This window comes from Chironomus tepperi, unplaced genomic scaffold, assembly GCF_022539635.2.
Source record: "Chironomus tepperi strain 1889 unplaced genomic scaffold, CSIRO-AGI_Ctep_v1 contig_128, whole genome shotgun sequence".
NCBI lineage: Eukaryota > Metazoa > Arthropoda > Insecta > Diptera > Chironomidae > Chironomus > Chironomus tepperi.
This window is the reverse complement of record NW_027226250.1, coordinates 1,839,074-1,864,139: the sequence shown is the minus strand read 5'-3', so window position 1 is coordinate 1,864,139 and position 25,066 is coordinate 1,839,074. Positions and strand designations below refer to the sequence as shown.

At 30.1% G+C, this 25,066-nt stretch overlaps 1 protein-coding gene and 1 long non-coding RNA gene across 6 annotated transcripts in view; one reads left to right on the top strand and one right to left on the bottom strand.

The window, feature by feature from the left end:
* Window positions 1-25,066, bottom strand: part of Smr (nuclear receptor corepressor smrter) — a 53,403-nt gene that overhangs the window by 27,302 nt on the left and 1,035 nt on the right. For all 5 annotated transcript variants that reach the window (XM_070636471.1, XM_070636474.1, XM_070636472.1 and 2 more), the window contains exon 2: window positions 13,137-13,997. In XM_070636471.1, coding sequence (XP_070492572.1) covers window positions 13,137-13,321 — 185 coding nt within the window. In that variant the 5' untranslated portion in view covers window positions 13,322-13,997. The remainder of the gene's footprint in view (window positions 1-13,136; window positions 13,998-25,066) is intronic.
* On the top strand, window positions 17,594-18,483 carry LOC139087676 (uncharacterized). Its single transcript, XR_011544149.1, has 3 exons — window positions 17,594-17,871; window positions 17,943-18,125; window positions 18,185-18,483. It is a non-coding gene; the product is annotated as an uncharacterized lncRNA (long non-coding RNA).

Sequence of the window (25,066 nt, the reverse complement as noted above, 5' to 3'; positions counted from 1 at the left end):
AAAATGAGACATTTCTAATTCCCGACATGTATAAAGTCTTAAAAACAAATCAAATGATTTACAATAATAAGCTTTTTGGCTTTACTCTCGATTCTAAATTTAATCCCACTTTATTCTGTCTGAGTGAACAGCTAAAAAATATGCCAAAAAGATGATAAATGATGGACACAATGAGTATATCTCTTCCGAAAATATTTTACTGTAACAAGACACAACACAACAGCGATATAGACAATAACAAGTCGAAGGCGAGCACGAAAAAAAAATCGATAAAAATTGTTTTGATGTAAAAATAGAACTGAATAACCTTTTTTTTACAATCGATGACAATCCCCAGTCATCATCATCATCATCATTATTGTCGTAATCGACAGAAAATGAAAATTAAGGCATTAATTGGCGAGCAGTCAGTCTATGAAGAAACTGTTGTGAAAAATGACTCTAAATGATAATTACATTCATAAACGCCACAGCGTATTGTTGTTTTGTGTATATAGATAGAGACTATAATTAAATGAATCCCATTTAACCGGTTTTAGCATTGAATGTTATTTTTTTTCTATTGCGGAAAAAAATGTGCTCGAACTTTTATATATTATTATACCCAAGCGAATCAAACAGAAGATACCGAGCATATTGTTTATTATGATTTGATCGGAACGAGCGCAGTTTTTTGAGCTGAATATAATTTTAAAAAGTTTATTGGAAAATAATTAGTTCAAGTTCATTAGGTTGGAAAATTCAACTTTTTACTTGGATGTGGTTGATTGGAAAATTTGCAAGGTTTTTAATTTTTTTACTGCCTTGAACGAGATTGATGAATTTGAAACTTTTTCTTCATGATAAAATTTAACGAATTACGTTGAAACTTTATCACACAAATTCATATACTTTGGTGGTCCAGAGAATAAATTCTGGGCAAACACTTAAGAAGTTATGAGTTCTCACTCCGAGCAATTTTTTTCAGAATTTTTTATTTTTGTAACGGTTTTTAAAAATTCAAAAATTCAAAACTATTTTCTAAAAGTTTCAAATAACTTTTTAAGTACATCACAACAATTCTCAAAATTACATAACTTAATATTTATTAAATGCAAATGTATAAGCTTAAATTATTCGCATTTTAATTAAATATCCCTCAAAAATTTATTAATTCCTAAAGTAAACAAAAAAAAACCTGCAAAATGACTAAGCATTCATCATTATTCTATTTAAAAAAAATTGCTACAAAAAATTACACTCATTGTGACGTGCTCGAATGTCTGAATGTATATAACACTTGAATATATACAGCGAATCACATTTTTTTTTCATTCTATAATATATAATTGTTATATATTCAATAGTCGATTATGTGTATCCACATGAATGTGTATATAAGACCCTCTTTCATCGATTCGATTTCATGTGAAGACAAGCAACAACAATAACATTCGACGAGAATGAGTCGAGGCAACATCAATAACGTTATACACACGCAACTTTTTCTTCTTTACTCACACAATTTTTATTATTTTTCTTCTGCTTCTCCTATCTCAGCTTTGCCTCAAACTTGAAAAATAATGTGTATTATAAATAACAAAAAAGAGCAAAAAACAGCAATAGGAAAGAAATACGCTGCTGGCGTTTTAAAAATAAAGTAACTAAAAAAAAACTTGTTTTGAAGCCATGAGGTATCAGCGGAGAAGATGAACAAGAAGAAGCATAAAATTTGAATAAAAAATGAGATCGAAAGACACGAGGAACAGAATTCTTGGAAATCGGAATGAAAACGAGAAGAAGAATAGAAAGTAAAGCAGTGATTTACCATGGCTTTTTGGGGTAGAAGATTTTGAAGGTTAAAATTCATGGTAATTACGCATATCTGATGGAACTGATGGTTGATTAACTGGATTAAGATAAATTAGTAGCTTAAGGACGCAAATCATAAATCAAAATTTGGCAGTTTTTGGGGATGAAGAATTTGGAGCGTGGATGATAAATTTTAATGTTGGATCATCTATTTACAATTAGTAAGCATTGGGAGGAAGCTGAGAATGAGATTATTTAGGCAGCTGCAAGGTATTTTTAGGTTTATTGAGCTATACTTGAAAATTTCTTCAATTTTATTCCTTTAATCGTTATAATCATGACGTGGGATGTCAAAAGAGTGTGGGGTACGTTTCAGGACTTGGATTGGCACTCTAATCATGATCATATTGTCTTAAAATTGGAAAGACTGTATTAATATCTAAAACGTAATTTATTGAACATATTTCTTGTTTTCTATTTTAAGTCGGAATGTCTGAATTCTCAAAAATTATTATTTAAATCATTTCCAATGAATTCAATGTTTTATGATATGTTTTTCTAAAAGATACACGTGGGATAACAATTTATGACACAGCATACATTTAAAAGGCGTATTTCTTGTCTAAATGTTTTCGTTTTGAGTTGAATAATTCTTGTTTTCGAAGGGTTTCATTAGCTGATTTCGTAAGATATTTACTTGTTATAACGTTCATTTGAGATTTGAATAATATTTATTGTACATAGTTGAAAACCCCTTTTTCATATTAAATTCTCACTCTGTTTTTGAACTCCAATAAATAAACATCTCATTTATGAACAATCTATCGTACATTTGCAGGATTTGAAAGATATTTATTGAAAGTTTGTGTTCTTTCTAACTTAAATCAGCAAAATCTGCAATGTCAGAACTGCCATGATGTCAAAACAACAAACTTTTCCCAGTATTTCAATCAAAATTTCAAACTCTAGAATCAATCCTATTAAAGTCTTATGCAACATCCATCTGCATGGGATTTAACTCAAACTGTCACTAAATCTCTAAAAGCGAGAAGCTTAAAAATATATTTTACTGCTGAATTTTCCATTTTAATCCATTTCATCCATCTTATACTTCATTTAAATCACACAATTTTGCATTATCTCCTTATAAGACGTTCAATTCCAATAAGAATCAACCGCATTTTCCCATTTCAATCATTGCAACCTGACAATCTTTATAATCAACGATGACAGTTACTGCTTTCCATACTTCCATTCCATAATAATCTATTTTTAACCACAAAAACACATTTTCTATTATTACGAATACCCATCTCAAGCATTAATCTATCCATTACATTTCAAATGCTTCCTTTCATTTCAATAGCAAGTATCTACATCATGAACATCCAGTGAATGTACATAGGAGATTTACAAAAGGCAAAAAGACTCGCTTTTTTTCTGTACATAAACAGATCTCAATCATTGCTCGTTGACGTTGCCGTTGTTTTGTTGTTGCTTTTACGATGCTGGGGACTTTTTTTTGATTCCATTTCTTGTACACAAAAGAATAAAAAACATGAAGGAAAAAGTAGATTAAGAAGAAACTCTCAGAATCGGTCTTTATATGAAATATAACTTGTTCCATTTATAAGAGAAAAAAATGTGTATTTTTCAGTTATTTCTGCTTCCTTTAAGAACGGGTTCTGTGTTTATAAATATGCGATTGTATTGCCATGTCAACAATTTTTTTCTTCTACCGCATGCATGTTGTACTGTATTTTTTATTGCCTCGTAGGCAGGTGATCCATTCGAGAGGATAGTAAAAGAAAAATTTTAATTGAAGTAAAAGCAGAAACAGCTATACAGCCCTTGGGTTGATTTTGTCATATTTTTTTGCAAGTGGGAATATGTGGATGTGATTGTTATTGAGGATTTTACACATTGCTGGATTGAGGCTTTTGAGGATTTTTGTTGAAATCTAAATGGATATGAACTTAAGTTCTTGAGAATAATTCACAAGTTTTGTTGGATTAGGATAGTCTAAGGTCGGATCCTGTAATGGCAAATTCACAAAAGTCATTTACATAAATGCACCTAAACTCCAGACCGTCCACTTTGATTTTGTATAGGAAAGTCGATTTGACTCAACTAAAATAAGATCCTGACAATTGTCTCTCAAAGGAAGTACTTCACAGTTCCTGCACATTTAATTTTAATAATATGCATGACACAGAGATGTTTATCTAGTTTTTATTGGGTTTTCATATCAGTTCATACCTTTTCCATAAAATTATCTCATAATGAAAATTGCAAAAAACATCGTCGAGCGATGACAACGAAAAGATACTTTAGTAAATTAAATGTTCATAAACAGATATGTTGGTAGGATGGTGCAAACAAATGCACTGAATTTAATATGAATTTGAGATTTTTTTGTTGGTTTGTAAATTTAAATTGTCTTGAGGAACTGAATCTAAAACAAGAACTCGGATGCAGAGGACTATTAGGACAAAATAGCTAGAACTGACTATAACAGTAGTAAGTGATTGGATTGCCGCTGCACTCTAGAGGGCCGCCGAAATAATCAGCACTGTTAATGCGCTTTTAACATCCAGTTACTCAATGTATTCACCATTAAATGCCTCCATTCTTTGCCCATCTACGTTAAGTTACTAACTACGCGACTTTACCGAGAGAAATGCAAAAAAGGCTGTACTAAATACACTCTTTTTGCAGCAATTTGTTTATCTTATCCATTTATCAAGCTCCATTCGTAAACAGCTATTATGAAATGACATGCTTTTTCATTTATAACTATTATTACTCTCACTTTGTTCAGTGGGAATGAACAGTAAACAGTACAACGACAGGAACAACAATAACAAGTACGTATAATGAGATAAAAACCAATTTATATGCTGATATTTCAGAGAAATGAGTTATATTTCATATTAACTACAAAGTTGCATGCACGATTGTTATTTATGATTTCATCTTTGAGATGTGTATAGTGTGTGAGGATGAGAAGAGCACTTTAGCAATGGATATTAGTTCATAAATAATAAATATTCTTTGAGATATGAATGACATAAATTGATCTTGTGAAGTAGCTACAGGTTGTTGAAAAGGAAGTGGAATTATCATTGATTAGAAAGATTGTCATTGAGTTTAATGGAAGCAATTATTAGATATGACATAGATGATTAGTAAACGTCAATTAATTGCAGTTTACGGTTAAGTTTCGAGTTATTTATTGAGTCTGAATAAGCTTATGAATTTATTATCAATCAAGTAGCCATTTATGGAAAAACTTATCTTTATTAATGTTTCTGTAAGGTTGACTATTGAAATCAATATGAATTGAATATAAAAGTACAGCTATGACTGCTTAATTCCATTGCTAAAAATTTCTACGCACAATTGTGCGTGGCACACATTCGTAAAAAGATAAATGATAAATTTTTGCATATATTCGAAATGGAAATTGGAGCACTAAGGTATAACAATAATGAATTGATAACTGTATTTGCGGAATTTCGGCATTTTTGAATAGAATTAAACTTATAATTTCACTTTGATTGGCTGGCTGAATGAGGCGTGAGATCTCAGCAACCAGACATTGTTGAAAACTCGAATTTGAAGCATTAGTTCAGTACTATCGAGTTATTGGCTTATCTCTTGGATTTGTTAGCTTAAAATATTTCGAAATACTTTAATTAATGATTTTTCTGCTTTATTTACAAAACCTTTTTGAAAATTTTCCCCTCGGCAACAATTCAAATTTATTTTGACCGTTAATTTTCAATTTATTTATTATTTTGAATAAACTAGTTTGATTTAACCTCAAACCAGAAATCTTCACGGGGCAATGACAGGAATCAATTCAATTTTCTAAAAATATATTAATTCTAAGTATCTATCTGTAATTCAATCATTATCATCGACTAAAGTAAATCCTCAACTCTTTATTCGAATTTTAAATTCAATTTTGATTTCTAAATTCAAAATCTCCAAATCATGAGGTTACTTTTAACAGCTTTTTTGTTGTTTACTAATTCACAACATGCTAATTGATTCTAGCATTTCAATCTCCCATTTCATTTCATAACATTTTCTGTATAAATAAGACAGCGACTTGAAAAAGGAATTGATAATAACTTTTAAATAAACAAAATTTCACATTCATCATTTTCAATTTTTTTATTTTTAATTTCTATCATTCGAAATAAATCCAAATCAAACCAGTTGTGTGAATTGATTTATAATGCCCGGTTATGTGCTTTATAAAAACATGTTTATGTAGAAATAATCATGTCTCGAGATATGAAGAAATGAAAACAAAAAAAAGGCACTGATAATGAAAAAATAAAGTTTAAAAAAAGAGAGCGAGAATTAAGTTCATGTTATATACTTTTCGTAATCAGAGCAAAGCGGATCAGTGATAACAAGAATTATAGAATGAGTGATGAGGAATTTAGTCATTTATTTATTTACTTTACAATTTGTAGTTATTTGATGACGAAAGGACGTCGCTGCATGTGCAGATAAACACGTCAGTTAAAATGGAATTAAAATATATTTAATTTATTACGTAGTCACGAATACAAGAGTCGCTTATCGTCACGTTCATTGAGAATGTTTTTAAGGAAATTGTAGAGTGTTTTGCAAATAGAAATGTCTGGAAATATAATTGAATCAATTATTTCTAATTGATATTTTGAAATGTAGTAGACTTTGCTTGAGTAAAACGGCAATTTAGCGAAAAGATGCAAAACAAAAGATGCAAAACTATAACGAATTTCACATCAAAAGAAGCAAATGATTTAAAATGGACAAAATTTATACCAAATTTCGCATCAAAAGAAGCAAATGAATCATAATAAAATCAATCGAGTTTGCATCAAAAGAAGCAAAACTTTAATAATTACTTTGTCCTCATTAGTTCCTTTGAACATTTATTTTAAACCAAATGCTTTTATTTATCCATCTGAAAAAGTTGTTATTCATTTCCATCAGTTCTTGACTACATTTATACAATAAAGTTACAAAATCCATGAGTCACAAAATAAATACAGTAAAATAATACACCACACATATGTTATTGAAGATAAATAGAGTATATAGTAAATTTATGGCGCACTTGAAATATAAAAATTTTATAAAGAAGTTGTGTGCCTTTTAAAAACACTTCATTCATCCGCCAGAAAATGCTTTACTTTTACATGCCATTTTAGTAATGAAAAAAAAAGGAACAATAAGCATGAGCAATAAGGCACAAGTCTGATAAGATAAAAAAGTATGAATTATCTTTAAATATTCCATTAAAAAAAATGTAAACACAACTCATTGCTTTTACGACTTAAACAGCACAATCGACGTAATGCTTTCATCATCAAATATTTTAACCGCCGACCACAAAAAAAAAGATAATTAAAGCTACGTTTTGTTGCGATTGTATAGAAAAATATGTGTCTAAACGTTAAGTCATTGAAACGTGTGGTTGTTGGCCCACCAGAAGGTCAATTCGTAATCGTGAATAACAAGAAACTTTCTATAATGACTGCTACTCTACATAAACAACAAAAAAAGACTGAAATTGTGCAGAGCACATAATAAATATTTCAAGTCGTAAAGTATATAAATACAAAAAAAAAATGTATATATAACTCATGATTATTTATAACAATAATATGACATTGCTGGAGGACGTGAGAACTTTTCGGCTCCCTGTATGTAATCGATTTTAATAGCTCGTCGTGCTTTATTTCAATATATAGCTTATGAGCCTAGTTGAGTTCTTATCGATTTGCGATTTATCGATAACAATCACTCGTAAATGGGGTCGGTATCCGGTAATGGCTTAAAACTTAATGGAATGGAAGAGGAAAAATTCCCCGTTATATATTTTTAAAAAGTGGAAAAAATAAATTTTGGGGACACAAATAAATGTCGCTGGAATGAGATAACAGGAATTCCTTGTAAAGAAACAGTCAGAATGATAATTGGGTCATTGAACTTGGTGTGCTTAATGAAGGATTTCAATAAATTCCACGCATTTTTTCGGTAAAGACATAATGAAAGTATTGGCTTAATTGTTTTTCAGCTCGAATTTAATACATTTTATTATTTTAATCTTTTCAGGAAATTTTAAAGTAAAACTTTTTATTGATGCTCGTAAAATGATATTTACAATGTAGAGACATAAAGTAATATGATAATTACTTTCCTGAATTAAAGTGTTGTGACGGGGTGCTGGAGACTTGCTATTTTGATGCAGTTTCAGTACTTTATTATAGTAAAGAGAAGGTCTCTTAGGTGTAGGAGCAATGTGGTGATATACTCTAACAAATAAGAAGCATTCTTATGAATATGCTCACAAAATTGAGCATGATTAATCATATTGATGATGCGTACTCATTATTTGTTAAGGATGTCAGCTTTTTAGGGAGATTAAACGTGTTTAAATGACTAGACCAGACTGTGGAAATCTTAGTGTCGAAATCCTTCGACACTGAATGTCGAAGGATTCAAAAAACGTCGAAGGGAGTCGAAATTTTAAATTAATTTTGACCGTTTTAAAAATTTATGTAAAAATTGGTAAATTTTCGGCTTAAACTGTCATATGAAGCTTGATTTGTTCGTATACAACCTAAATATGATTCAATGATTAAGATATAATTAATTTCGTAATAGGTTTTTGGTTTTCTTAGTATTAAAAATTACGGAAGTTTTGTAACGGTATTTCAAAATTCAAAAATAAACGGTCATTTATTTTTTTGAAAATAAAAATAACGACCACTTTCGACATTTCCACAGTCTGGACTAGACTTGTTACTAGAAGAGCTGCTGATGTTCCTCAGCTTAGTAAGGTTCTTAAGTCTGACTTTGTGGACTTCCAATGAACACATGAAAAGAAGCTGTCGATTGAGACAGTATTGCACTTGCAATCGGGAATTGGCCATAAATCTCAATTGATCTGAACGATCAGCGAATTAAGTAGGTAAGAATGTATTCTATTTCATTATGACAAGGCAAAAATCAAATGGTTGTCATGAATTGAGAGTGTAGCCGAATTCGGCAGAATTAGGAGGATATGAGCTCTAGAGAGCGATTTCCATAATGTCCCATCCAAAATTCCACAACATATTTTTGAATCTATGAATAACAAGCAATTGTCTAGACGTAATTAAATTTCCAGCCACTATAGGTCTAGCAATTTAACTAGATTATAGCCGAAAAGAAGAATAAAAAATTTCCAGATCCCCAAAAAACCACGAAAAACAATTTCATTAATTTTCCTTCCGCTAGTCATTCCATTTTCATGCCTTTTTTTCCTCTTTGATTACTCAGCAGTAAAAGTCAAGAAATTAAAAATAAAAAAAGTCTATGACTGAAAGAAAAAACTCATTTTTTATCGCACGTAAAACTTATGTCATCAAATAAAACCTCAATTAAGTCTCATGACAAATGAGAAATAAAAAAGCAAAAGTAAATAAAAATTATTCATCGCAATAGATATAAAGCATGGAAACAGCAAAAAATTATCGCAATCTCATTAAAGATAATTTATAATACAGACAAGAATAAGGCAGCAAGAAAAGAGGCAATTTTAATAGAAAGGAAAAGGTTTTTTTTTCTGTGAATCCCGGATCTGACGATTGATGGGCGCATGTCTAAAAGTTTAGATACATATTGCTATATGTGCTGAAGATAGAGCAAGTAAGTAAGTACATAAGAAATACCGAAAATTATTGTGTACGTGACCTTACCATCTTCTCTAGATTTTAATGTCTTAAATTCTATTAAAAATTATTTTTTCATCATATACAGCATAGCTTAAAACCCACAACATTAAAACACACTCACTCATTCTCTATCGTGTCTAAAATATCCATCCTGAGGCTTATAAATTATTGATTTTTCCTTCATCAACCCACAAACCATCAGCAGCTTCAATGTTTGCTCTTTTCTCATCTCTCAATTCTGTCCCGTGTACATAAAAAGTGACATAAAAATATCTTCATGCTCGAATACCCTCCGAAAAAATGTCTGCCTGTTTTTAATACATCTACCAGTGGTGGACAACCTGTGTGACCAGGAACACCTTAGTGCTAAGCATCGACCGAGACCGTACACAATATGGAGTTCATGACATTCTACACTAGTGTGCCACGGAACTCAGGTTGCCCATCCACAGATAGGCAAAATAGAAAGTTATTATTTTGTGTTATTTTGCAATTTTAATTACTTCCATTCATCAATGAATGAATAGCCTTCAACTATGAACTTTAAATGGCTCTCTTTTCTGTTATTCACAAAAATATTTGTCGTGGATGTCTCCATCTCACTTACTCCAACACCGCAACACATTTTCTACGTAGTTCGGAATATTTTTCGGAAATTGTTTGTTGTTTTTATTTCAATTTCAGCACCAAAATACATTTTCATGTTCTTTGGGATGGGGGTTTGCGTGTGTATGGGTGTATATATGTGCTATGTGGGCGGTCGGGGTGGAAAAAAAGGAACACAGAAATGTTTTCAGAATATAAATGATTCATAAGTTTTAATGGAATTTTTCGTATTTTCCACTTCTCATTAAGGAAGTTCCTCTCTTTTTGAAGAGCGTGTGGTAAACTTTTTTTTGATTAAATTCATTTTTATCGATTTTTTCCGCCTCACACTTGTTCACTGTCGTGGATGTCTATGTCGTGTGTACATTTTTCATATTTATGGATGTAGATTTATTCTTTTTAAGGAGGTGAAGGAATTTCTCTTTAAAAATTTTTGTTCAACTTTAATTTTGTTGAGTCAACGTTGTGGAAAATGGATTGAATTTTAATGCCTTTGACATGGGACTTGTTATAAGGGATTTTGAAGGTGTTTGCAGACGGATTTTAAAGTTTTTATTTTGGTGTTGTTTGCTATAAGTTTTTTGACATTAAATGAATTGAATGGATGTGAACTTGAAATTCAGGAATTTTACAATGTTATGGAATTCGGAAAAGTTTTATAATCAATTCTGATGGAGCATGTCGCTGTTCTTGGAAGACTGAATGGATTTTTCAAGAATATGAAGCTACAGGTTATAGGTTATTTTCTGAAATTTTAAGTTTTTATGGAATATTTTTCGTATTTCATTGATTAAACTATATTGTATAATATTGTATAATATTAAGCAATTTCTGATGTCTGGGACAAGAATGCGCTGAAATCACCAGCAATGAACAAGTGCTTCTTCAATTGTTCAACTTAAAATCCAATTCAGCTCAAAAAATCAAAAAATTCTAATTTACATTTTATATCATAAATTTTCCTCGTTCCTCCCATTTCCTTTATCAGATCCTAAAGTCTCTTTTTACATTTATCGATTCTTCTAACAAAACTGTTTTACACTTCTATATCCACGAAACTAATGAACTTTTTACATACATAAAGCCAGAAGAAAAATGTTCATTAATTTTTAATGAGAAATAGAATTGTTTTAGGCTTGCAAGAAGATTAATGAACCTATATTGTGTGTGTACGTTTTAAGTTAGAAGGGAGAATGAAAGCAAACGAAGAATTATTGATGAATGTTGTGGAATTATTTATGAATTTTGTTGGATGAAGTCTGTGGAATCCAGACATGGAATTGAATTGAAATTTGAGATATAAAAATAGACACGACCATTAAAGGTGAAATTAGAATTGACATATTTTTTTTTATTTACTTCTTGTCGGTATCAGGTTGTTGCTGAGGAATATTATAAAATATTTAAGAGTTTTAATGGATTTTTGAATGATTTATTGAAGAACTGAAGTTGTTGATTGATAATTGTTTTATATTTTAAAGTTATTGTCTGATTGGTAATGTAGCAGCGATGGCCCAATGTCTAGAGTGTCGGGCAATCGATCTTAACGACCAGGGTTCAATCCCTGGGAAAGTCTAGCTGAATTTGGGTGCTTTTTTGCTGTTCTAGCCACGTCAACTCGATTTGTATGATTTTGATCGGATTCGGAACTAAATTAGAGTAGCTTATGCTTAAGGCAGACTTTTCGATCAATTAACCGTCTTGAGCTATTCGGGCACATAACCATATATCCTAACATACCCATCAAAGATGTCTCAACTCAAGAATTCTCAGGACAATTGAAATTCAAGCTAGTGTTCTTAAAAAACTCACAAAACTCAGCCACCAGACACCAACCATCAAAATCCAAAAATAATAAATTTTTATTGCCGAAAAGACGCGTAAAAATGGAAGAACCAAAAAATAGAAGACACGACCCAGTGGACTGACTTTTATTGCCAATTCCCTATTCTTTCGCAATATGTGAGCCCTTAAAAGCCATATCCACAAAATTTATGTCATCTAACGAAATTTTTCATTCCCTTCTACCCGAATGACTTATAAAATATTTATAGATTACAAAATTCCTATAAACTCACTCCGAAAAATTAAACATAGCGAAAAAAAAAATAAAAAAAACAACTTCGAAGGTCATTTTTTTACGATACGGTTTGTGAATTAACTTTTTTTTACATTCATTGTTGCTGCTCTACAATAATTTATTTATTTTTTTTTTCAAGCTTGTCGCTTGTTTTTTGCTATATAATGTGGATATATTGCGCTCTCGGAAATGTTTTGTATTTTTTTTTATGTACAAATGAAAATAAAAATTAGATTGAGGCAAATGAGCACATAAAATACTTTTTTTTGCTGCTCGTGTTTCAAATACATAAGAAAAGGAAATAAAAATTGTCATGGCAATAGAATGTAGTAAGGAATTTTATTTTCTTTACTCTTCCAACGTTTCACAATAGAACGTGAGTGACTCTTTTTTTTTTTGTTTTATTTTATTAGTATTATTCATGAATATAAGGCACAGTATTGTTCTAGTGAATTATTATGTTGTTTGTTGTCTGAAAAGTATCAATCAATGGGAATTGTGGAATTTAAATTTGTTCTTTTTTTCAAGGTTATGATGAATTTTGAACGAGTTTTTAGGTTATTAAGCAGTTAAGTGCCTTACAGGTAAAAAAGGTAAATTGCATGGCTTGAATTGAATATGGTAACCCGAAAGTCGTGGGTTCAAATCCAACTATACTTAAATTTGTCCTATTTCGGAAGTTAGGATGCTTCAAGTGCTTAAAGTACAAGATCAAGCCATGATTAGGTCTCTGGACAACGTAGGATTTAGGAACAGGTCAGAAATTTGAAGTTTGAAGTTACATACTTCTCAAGTACAAACATTTTGTATGAAATTATATACTTCACAAGAGTAAAATATTTGCATTAAATCATATCAACAAATTGATTCTCAATCTCATATAAATGACTCCCCATATGTATATCCCATTAAAAAGTGGATATGAAACTCACCGATGGACTTCATTGATTCCGCCGCTAGCATTGTTTCGCGGTTGGCTATATTGTGACATTGAATGCGTCGTGTGTTGTGGTGGTCCAGCTGATGTCGTGCCTCGCACACCAGACAAATCTGATTGAGGCTGCTGTGCTGATTGTTGGCTTGTGCCAACCTGATGTGACCGAATTGCTGCTTCCATTTCATTCCGACGATGTCATCTTTTGAACCTTTTTCTTAGCACACTTTTTTTATTTCTTTTATTTTATATTCAATGACCTTCTCACTAAACTTTTTATAGCGATTGATTCTGCACATTCAGCATTGAACTTTATACACTTATTTTTTTTTTTTCACCACAAATGATTTTTTTTTTCTTCTTTTTCTTTTTCTTTCTTCAATTTAAATGAATGAAACACAAAAGGAAACAAAAAATTTTAAAAGAAAAAGTTTTTTTTTTGTGTTTACAAATGATTGTAAATTAAATTAATAAATTCAAACTAAAAAAAATTTAAAATGTTTTGCGTGTCGGATTTTCAGCTATTTTTCCTCATTAATCAACACATTTTTGTTTCTCGCACTAATCATTCCTTTTCGTGGGTTGTAAAATAATGAATTCTTTGAAGTTACTTATATTTTTTTTTTGTTATGATTTTTTTTTTAGAAAATTTTACTTCTTTAAAATTTAATATCACAATTATTTCTCATTTATATTTACAAGTTGAAAAGTTTCAGGTTCTTTTTGTATTATTTACGTTGCTTTGTTACCGAAACTATTCACAAATCTATATTTATATTTTTTTATTACTTATATTACATTAATTATTTCTTTTTTTTTTTACATAAAAAACTTATATATTTCACTTTTAAGGGGGATTCTGGAAAGAGAGAAATTAAAAATAATTATTATAGTTTAACTTCTTATAGTTATAATAGTTTAAAATTTTTTTTTTGTTTTTCAAAAATATTTTTGACAGTTAATTTTTTTTTATCATGCTCGAAGAGTTTTGAAGGAATCGGAAGAAAAATATCCACAAAAGTTTACAAGTTCACAGGTAATAAATATTTTCACTAACACTAAGATTTTTTTGATCATTTTTTGAAGATTTCGCAGTCGACTCAGATTTTGTTTGAAAAATTTGAGTCGACTTCAAATTAAATTTCGAATCGACTTCGAACTCGGAAAAATTATGATGCTAAAATATGGTGTGTCTTGACCTAACGTAGTCTTTTTATCAAGCTTGCATGATATCCAAAATTTTATCAAAATCAGTCAGAAAACCAAAACTATCAAAATTTCAATAGTTAAATTCTGATTTTTCTTTTACAAAGCCTTCTTTGCAAAAATATTAAATTGGGTTTTTCACAATTAGCAGCATTTTTGAACGCTATTTTGTATCAAGTGTGTCTGAATGTTGAATTTTGTGTTAAAAAGTTACACGAACTTCATTGGATCTTATATTTTAGATCAATAAAGTGACCTGGATCCTACTTGATCTTATTCTTCATGTCGTATCACATTTGTTTATTAACAAATTACTAATAGCTGCGTCAAAAATGCGCAACAGTTTTGCATGTCATAAAAAGCTCTTACAAATTCATTCATAATAAATTTTATATTGATTCTTCTCAAAGTACAGTAAGAAATTGACGAGAAAGTTAACGGTTATTGAAATTCTGCATATGAAAAACTTCCTACGAGTCCAAAAATTATGCACATAAATTTTAATATAAATGTTCGATAGCTTGTATAAGAATTTGTTATTCAAAAATGTTTGAGAATATTAAATTGTGAAGATTTTTATTATTTTTTGCATGTTATGCTTAAATTAGAAATATTGACAAAAATATAATTCAAGACTCAAAAGTCCAAGCAGGCTCTCAAAAGCAGAACAAGCTGCAAACATGCTTAGCTAGTACATTTAAGTAGATCAAGTTCTTGAAAGCATGCTCTTTCCCTGTTTAAGAAATGTGTAAATTTTTATCTAAAAACCAGCAGTTAAACACGTTTTTCACCTTTCTCTTATCCCTAGCATCAACATTCCCTTCCTTAAAATTTTCCTCAAATAATTCTCAACTACATAGTAATCCACAAGCAATTCCATTTCATATGCACATACTCAATAACAAAATAAAAATCAAATAAAAAGAAAGTCAGCAGCAGCAGCAACATTCAGGTCGCAACATACGGTTGACCAGATTGAATCAAATTGAAAATCACATCTGCCATTTGGTATCCGTATATGTTTGGTTCAATAATTACACAGCTCTCGGTTGTGTTCAATTCAAGAATTTTTAACTCGATTGCCTTAAAATTCATGCCAAATAAAAAATTCTCATCCAGAGTATGGACATGTTAAATTTGAATTTTTCGATATTGAATTTTCGAATTCTTCGAAATTAGATTTTCGAATTCGAATTTTTCGAATTTAAATTGAACATTATTGAAGAATTCGAACTCTGACTTATTTTAAATTTGAAAAGTACGTTAAAAAATCAAATTAACAGGCAAACAAATTTTGAAAAATAACGGTCGTTTTTGGGACTTCCAAACTCTGATCCCAACGAGCAACTGTTTATATCCGGACAAAAAAAGAAGTCCCTTCATGAACATGAAAATTTAATTTTGAAAATTCCGAAACAAGACAATTCAATTTTCCAAAAATGTTTTCGTACGTCGACTTGACTAGCAATTTTGTGTCTATCCAAAAAATTTTAATTAATGGAAAAAAAGAAAGCGAAATTTTTTTAATATAAAATATTCAACAAAAACCATCAAAACGGATTTTAAATTTCCGTTCATCATTTCCTTTTTAAAGTTTCATAAGTTTTTTTTTATTTACTCTCTTCTTCCTTCCCCTATCTCCCTTTCAGCAATATGCATTGTCAGTGAACAGCAAAAAAAAGGATAAAATTTTATTGATTTTTTCGCTTCTTTTGTTCTCAACATTTCCCATCTACAACTGCTGAATTTGTCTTTATTGCTATTAATGTCTATATACAAAGAGCAGAAAAAAGTGAGTATGGAAAGTTTGAATTGAATGTGATGAGTGCAATTTAGCTCAGTCATTTTGATTAATCGATGTTTAATTTGTAAAAATTTGAGTATTTTTTTTTTGGTGAGGGATTGTCGATGTGGTCAGCGATATGCTAACTGACCTATTATGAGCATTTATAAAATATTACAGTTTTTGTCAGTTAATTGCAGTGCTGGAAGTGGAATTGGATTTTTTTATGGAAAAGGCGACTCGGCTATATATAAATTCAAGTTCTTTTTGAGTATTGGACATTGTTAATGGCAATTGTTAAGGGACGGCTTTGAAATTAGTGATAAGATTGTTCTGTTCAGACCATATAAATTAATTACAATGGTTTTCTAGCAGCATACATGTACAGTCTAGGAGCATGTCCAAGAAGCTGAGCTTAGAGAGGAATGATCAATAGGAGGAATATAGAAGTTAATGTCAAGTTGATGTCTAGTTCCAACGCATATTTGTCCGTTTGAGCCAGTAATCAGGCCAGTAGAATTAATTAATCAGTTTCTTAGGTCAGTTAACGTTATTGCCAATAAAACTTAATAAATTACATTTGGAGCCATAACTCACATGAGTCATACCTTGAATTTTGAGAAGGTCATGGACAAATTTTATATAAATTTCAAATTATTAATCTCTTAGTTTTAGTCTGATATCCTCGAATATACAATTCCAATTACTTATCAATAGAATTAATCCTATCACATGTATGTTCCTATTCAATCAATCCTTTCTTTCAACTGTTCAATCAACAAAAGCGAGTTTATCAATACATGAAAAAAAAATCCCCATTCATATCCAGCGCAAATTGAATAAATAAATAAGTGAAATATTTTTCTACACAAAAAATTGCATTCTTTTTCATACAAAAAAAGAAAAAAAAAATCGACAACAAAAGCGAAAAAAAAAAGTTTTTTTTTGCCTCAAATGTTTCTCATTCAATCTGCCGCCCATACATGTGGCAATAAATTTTGCTCTTAAACGCATATATTTTCCCTGAATACGATTTTCATTTTCGACATGAACAGCAGCAGCAACAACAGCAGTGAGGAGAGAGAGAGGCAAAAGCAAAAAAAAGAAATAACTTTGCTCTGTGAAAATGTGTATAAAATAAATCACATAGGTCGGCCATTTTGTATTTTTCCTCTCACTCTCTCATGACGTTCGTACATAAGAAAGTTTTTTTATGTGTTTTTGCCTTCTTTTCTACTTATATATACATACATATTGCTTCTTATTTACCACATAGAGAGATGAAAAAGAAACTAAAAAAAAAGTTTTTTTTTCTTCTTTTTTTCATTCAATTTTGAAGATGTTTTTTTTTGTGCTATGTGCTCTGTGCTCTTTCTGGTTTTTTCACGTACCCGATATATATAAAAAAATCTTTCTTTTTAAATTGCTTGATTAATTTTGTTTTTGCTCAGCTTTTCATGCAATTAAATGTACTTTGAGCTCCTTAAATGTGCACTCATTTTTTTTTGTGTATATATGTTGAGCATGTGGCATGAGAAGGAAGTGCGAAAAAAATATTTGCTACGTTGCCATGTTTCACTTTGCGTGATTTTACTGTAAATTTATTATTGTTATTCTCGTTTCAATTATGGCTATTTTCGTAGAATTGATTTTTTTTATTTACAATTATGTGGAATTTATGTTGGTCGATGAGTTATTAAAACTGTTCATTTTTTTGGATATGGAAAATGATGGATTCTTTATGGTGAATTTTATCGATTTTTATGAGGTAGATTTATATAATGGTTTTTTGAAGTTAATTATGGATTATTGCAGTAGTGGCCAGCCTGTGTGTCGCGGTACACTAATGTAAATGCCCCAAACCGTATGCCGAGAGCGGAATATCGGTCGAAGCTCACTATCAAGGTGTGCCACTTAAAATAAAAGTTTGTCCACCACTGGACTATTGGAATGAATTTTTCGGGCAGATTTGTCGGTTGCTATGGATATTCCACAGTGGTAATTTCGATTTGTCTGTATCTGTTGTGATTTGTGGAATAAATTGAATATTCTCACAGCTTTTGGAGTTCCAAGAGGTATTTGAAGCAGAACAGTGATGAAATAATGTCATCTACATATGCGGACAGACAATTTGCGACAGAGCCAGCAACAGAATTAGATGAAAAGTCTTTTGTTGTAACCTTAGCTCCACATATGAATATGATTGCAGTAATTAAGTAAGTAAGTACAGCATGGTTAGGAGTTGAAGTTGATGAATCAACCATTTTGAGCAGTAAAATAGAAAAATTTAGAACTTTTCAACAATTTGAATGAATGCTTAGTCAATTTCAAGACACAACAATGTCTATAACTTCTAATCCACATATAAAAATAAGGCTTTAATGCTCTAGTCTGAAGCTATGAATTTCACAATAAAAGTTCTTCACAAATTCATGTCAATTTTATTGATTTCATTATTTAGCATATATTTTGCAGCCAAAACAATTGTCTGTACATAAATTTCCACACAAAAAATCGATAAATTCCACCTTAAAATTTATTTGCTACGTTGCCAGATTTTCATCGCACTTAACACAAAATAATTCTCACTTAATATCACTACCAACATATACATCCTTGTCTCCAACTTAGAATTTTAAACATGCTGGAACTATAATAATTATCATAACTATTATTTTGACACTATTGCCACCATCATTATTATTGTAATCATCGTCTTAATGTAGATCGCTTGCTATTTTCAGTTTCTTCTTGTTTTATTGCTCAAAGGCATAGAAATAATGTTTTTTTGTGGCTATTTCTCTTTAATAAATCAATTTTGTCTTCTTACTATTATTTCCATTTTTATTATGGAGGAATCGACGATGAATAAGAATGAAAAATATTTTTATGTAATTTTTTTTGGATGGAATTTTTATTTTGTCACATTTCTGAAGAGAAATTTTTTTTTTGGGTCTCTTTGGACTTGACTTTTAAGAATTCTTCTTTTTATAGACAATTTTAGAGCTATTTGACTGTTTTATTAAATTTTATTGGAATAAAATTTATTTTATTATTCAAATTTTTGGAGATTTTTTTTTTAATCTAGAATGTGTTTTTTTGGAATGGCAAGGAGTCATAAGTTTAGAAAGTAGATAGTTAGATCATCCGGGTCTTTTCTAACAGTAGATGTCATTTTGGATTAAACTAGACAGACTATTGCTTAAAAATAGTTTAAATGATATTAAAAATGGCAAATAAGCTTGAAATATCTCTAGTTTGTAGCTACCACCTAACTGAAAATGTGCATACTCATCTAAATGACCATACCTCATGAGTATACTTGAGACAATTTAATTGAGTATGCTCAATTTTGTGAGCAAAATCATGAGTATGATTCTTGTCTGTTTGAGTATGATTAAATATACTATAACGATTTTTTTAATGCATGCTCCATGTTGAGGTAGGTTACTTCATTTGCTATGATCTATTAACCATCATTGAACTGGAATCAAGTTTCGAAATTTTCAAATTCCAAAAATTCCACCAATAAATCTAATTTTGGTTGAAAAACGTTTAACTCTGAAGGTCACGCAAAATATAGCTAAACTAGGGTACAATCCCGTCAAGTTTGTCGGGCAGAATTTTATATACCCCGCATAGTTGGGTTTTTGTGAAGATTAATAGTCACGATGCTTAAGAAATTTCAACATTAAGAACATTCAATTCTAGCAGTCAAACATATTCTCAATGAGCAACGTACGGTTCTAATGAGCACGCTCACTAGATATCGTAAGATACTCAATGAGCTCCAATGGAGTTGCCATGAACTGTTCGTACCATCTAATCCACAAATGTGAAGAAACTTCCACGCAATTTGTATAATTCTTGCAAATTCCAAAAAAAAATCCAATCCAGTTCCGTATCACACAAAGCATCTGATAAATTAATTAAACAACTGATTCCTTAAAATTCACACATTTCAAACAAGTTTTTTTATATATGCATTGATTGCTTTCTAAACACATCACTACAGAAAAAAATATTCAATATTTTATCATCAAATATTTGTGTTTGTCCAGTCAGTTTATTAACCATTTTAACTTCACTGAGGTTTATTTAAGAAAATTTTTATTTCGAGTTTTCTAATGATAATTTTTTGGAAGTAAATGTCAAGGACTTTTGACAAAAAAAAGAATCAATAAGAAGATACTACAATATTTATGAGAAGTGATTATTTTGGGGAATTTTAGACTGACGACGACGAGGTCATGTGATGAATATTATGAAATTCGATTTTTTGGAACTAGAAAGTCGAAAGTTCCAGTTCTTCTCACCCGAGCGACATTAATGGAGAAGGTTCCACGACGGAGATTATAGCAGCCCTATGGACTCCAAATGGAGGCTTCCAATTGGTGTTAATAAAAGAGATTTAAAGGGTGACCCCGAGGGGCACAAATGAAGAAGGCAGCCATATGGACGCCAAATTTAGACGACTTCCATTTGGTGTCAATGAAAGAGGCTTAGTAGAGGCTATAGAAGATCCCACTTTACTTATGTTGCTCGGGTCAAGCCGAAAATCAAAGATTTATCCACATGATAACGACATTCTCATTTCTATAGATAACAACACAACAACCACGATTATCGTGAAGTCTTTCCAACTGGCCTTAGAAAATTCCATTATTTCCACCTCAAAAAATTCATTAAAATTCCTTCCCATAGTCCTAATAAATTAATATCAAAGTCTCATAAAAATACAATTTCCAAAGTCAAAGTACACCCTTGAGACCTGTGTCATGAGCCTTCCAAGATTTCAAATTACTTTTCGTTCATTTCCAATTTATTTATTTATTTTCATACTCAGACATTTTTACTTGCCTCCCTTTTACAGACGTTGAGTAATGAAATTTTAATTTATTTTCTGTCACATTTTTATGACAACTTTTTTTTAGGTGAAAAACGTGGAAAGTGAATTTTTGTTTTCGTCAATATTGGTTAATGTCTTTAATAAAAAATGATTGTGCCATTAGCAAATGAGTCGCAATCAGTTTTGCATGTGTCTGGGAAGGTCGTGAATAATGGAATTAAGGGTATTTTAAGCATACTTGGAAATACGTGAAAGTTCTTGAAAATGCACTTAAATTTTTCAAAACAATGCTGGACATTTTAATATGTTGGAGTTTTTTAATTGGATTTTACTAGCATGAAGTTAAAGGCACCATAAAATATTGTGCTATGTTGCCAGATTTTTCATAACATATGTCAAATTTGTAGACCTCATGATTTGCCAGAATATTTGTTAATAAACATTTCTAAGAATTATGTTTGTGAATTAGAAGTCAAAAATGAACTAATTTCGTATTTTAGGAGTGACGTGTGCAGCTCTAATTGGAGTTAGTAGCATATGATGGGAAAAAATCAAATTCTGTATCAAAATTGATATTTTTTAAAGGCATCGAAAAAGCAGCATTGGTGTAGGGGTTAGAGCGCCCCTAACGACCCTAACGACCAAAGTTCAATCCCAGGGACAGTCTAGTTGGATTAGGATGTTTTTTTGCTGTTTCTAGTCACACCAAATAAGTTTGTGTATTCGGGACAGACCCTTGAGTTATAGACATGTTAATCTCTCGTCAATGACTTGTTCTAACGGTTTTATGTCCACTTGAGCATTACTCAAGTTACATAAAGCATTATAAAATCAATAAAAATTAATACAATAATTGAATTTCATAACTACAAGACCTCATTTCTTCCAAAATATCACTTGCCATAGAAATTTTTGTTCCTCATAAAATGACAAATTGCCACCAAACACGTGGAATTTAAGCGACTCATTTTCTTATGTACTTATGTACATACAGATGTTTACAATATGCTTATTCATATACATTAATTGCTACTTTTTCACATATTTAATTATAAGCTACCGTAAACTACATATTTATGAAAATTCCTTGCCATTCCGCTTGACGTTCATAAAATTATAATTTTTTTTTTGGAACATAAAAAGCAACGACACATAAAATAAATTTCTGAGAGCTCGAGAATAAATTAAAATAGATCTGTGGAGCATAAATTGCTGGAAAATCAGCAATGTGGTTTTTAATCTTTTAAGAAGATTTGAGCAATTATTATTTTTTTCCGTGGGAATGATTGGACATTGAAAGGATATTATGGCGATTTTGCGGAACTGCAGGAAGCATATGCTCCGTAATTAATAACGGCATTTAATGAGGAGTCGTTAAATGATGCAATTTTGATTGCAGTTGATAAGAAAAATTATTAATTATATTTTACAGCCACTTTATGTCTACATGACAGCATAGAACACGTTTTAATTAAAAATTGAAGTTAATAATGCTTTCATTTTTCACAAAAATCACATTATTATCACTAAAAATATCTTAACTTCCATTTTGTTTTAATTTTTCTTTTCTACACAAACTTCCATAAATTTCTTATTAATTATTCACTAAAATTCATTAATTGTCCATTCAAAAAATTTCTATTACCACCGATTTTTATTGATTTTTAATGATTTTTTATCATCGATCTGCTTTCAACATTTTAATTAAGACGTTTTTGTTACGTTTCGCACTACGAGTATATGTAAAAATTGGCAACGTTGCACTTCCACGTTTTACAATTTAATATTTTTTTCATATTTAAGAATTTTAAATGACTTTTTGTGACAATTTTCATGATTTGTGAAATGAATTATTTGTTTTGATACTTGTTGTGATATTTTTGAGCATAATTTGACATTTTGAGGAATAAGAAATATTAAATATGTCGGCCATAATACAGTAACGTATTTTTAGCCTAAAATTCTTCAGTTACAGCCATTTAATAAGTTTGTCTGTGTTGGGCTGAGTACTTGTTAGACATTTAGTATTGTTCTTGGAATTAAACATGAAATTTGAAATATTAAAGAACATTATCTTATATATTTATGAATGTAAGCCAGTTGCTAGGGTATATTTTGATCATAAATACAGTTAACTCTTAGTTTTACGTCTCAATTGCATGAAATATAGAAGAAAAATCAAATCGAAAAGGAATTTTTTGTGGTATTTCATGAAGGTCTAAATGGAACTAATTAAATTAACGCACCATTGTTAATAAGCATTTTGTGTGAAATTTCTTGCTAAAAAGTTTCATTAGAAATATTGATAAAATTCACAAAAATTTAATATTTCGTAGAATTTGAAGTGGATTTACTGATTTCAAAGGTCGTAACCCGAGCGACACAAATGAAGATGGCTTCGTAACAGAACTTTAAAGTCCTCTCTCATTTGCCGTCCATATGGCTCCCAAATTTAAGCTGCTTCCATTTTGTGTTAATGAAAGAGAGTTCAAAGCTCGGTATCGGCACCTTCTTCATTTATGTTACTCGGGTAAATGTGTTATTTACTCGATTTATTGGCATCAATTATGATTTTGTTGATTGAAAAGGTTTTAGACTTGTTTATAGTAAATTTATGAGTCTAAAGTGTGAGATAGATTCGACATTGACGTAATTGATGTTTTTAGAAGATTTAGCATTGAATTTTGAGAATTTGAGTAGACAATGACGTCATTTGGCATTTAAATTGACGGAAATGCTTCTTGTGGGTCGTTTTAATAATTTTTTGACAAACAATTTTACTAGATATGTAAGGTAGAATTGGCAGGACTCCAATATGGAGAAGCTTTTACTGTAGTTTGGACCCCCAAAGTCCTGCCAACTCAGGTATTAACACAGAATTTAATTTAATGAAATTTAAAACATTTGGCTCAATAAAAACCACTTTCAACAGAACCAACACACCAAGAACTTCACAATCACAATTCGTCTAAATTTTCAAGGCGTTTCAAATTTTTTCCAGCTCAAAAAACTCATTTTACAACATTTTTTTGTTGAATATCAGAGGCGTTTTTAACTATTTTTGATCAAACCACAAATAATTCTTTCCACAATTTAATTTAAGTATCTTAAAGGCGTTCTGACCATTTTAAACTATGCAAATTATTTATCTACATATGGAGTTGAGTTTGTAGACCCAATAGTCATATGGATCGAGTTATTTTATTCACTGATTATGGCTATTTATTCACAAAAATTTATTATGATATCAGACACTGACTTTATAATGTTTAAAATTAAGAATAAATTATTTTTAAATAGAATTGAAGTTGAAAATTCAAATTTTAAGTTTTAAGCCATTTAATTGTGAATTTTTCAATTAATATTTTTGAAGTTGAGGCATAAAATTGAAAATGAAACTTAAAAATTTGAAATTAAATTCTTGAAAAATTGTTTGAAAAGAAAAATTTCAATTTTAACTTTCAGTTCAACTTTTCTAATTAAATTTTGAATTATTGCAATTTTTTAAATTTAAAAAATTCTTTTGTGCGTCGCAAAAAATATTTTAAAGTCACAAAATTCTCACAAAAGTAAATTTAATGCACAAATCCTTAATATTCACTTCAAAATTTTATAATTTGTAAATTTACGCATTATTTTACTACCTTTAAACACAAAAAATTAATTTTTTAATTATTCACAGATTTCGATGAATTTTTTAAATCTACTTCAATATTTCTCAAGAGTTCAAAAACATTTTTTTATGTCTTATCAAAAAATAATTTAGTTCTTATCACAATTAATTCTTTTCATTATCACATTTCACATTTTTATTTAGTCGTGACTCTACTCACAAGATTAAAATTAGCTTTTTTTTTGTGTAGATTAAAGAAAAATCTTGTTTAAATTAATGAGGAAATTTAAAGAATCATGAAGCAATTGTGCTACGTTGCCAGACTTTTTCACTCATATATAACCGTACAGAGAATCTATTTTTGCTCATGTATTACATTCGACCCACAAAAAGATTAGTCGTGTATATATAAAAAAACATCACTTGATTTTGTTTAATTAATAAAAAAAAGGAATTTGAAGACTAAAATGTGGAAAG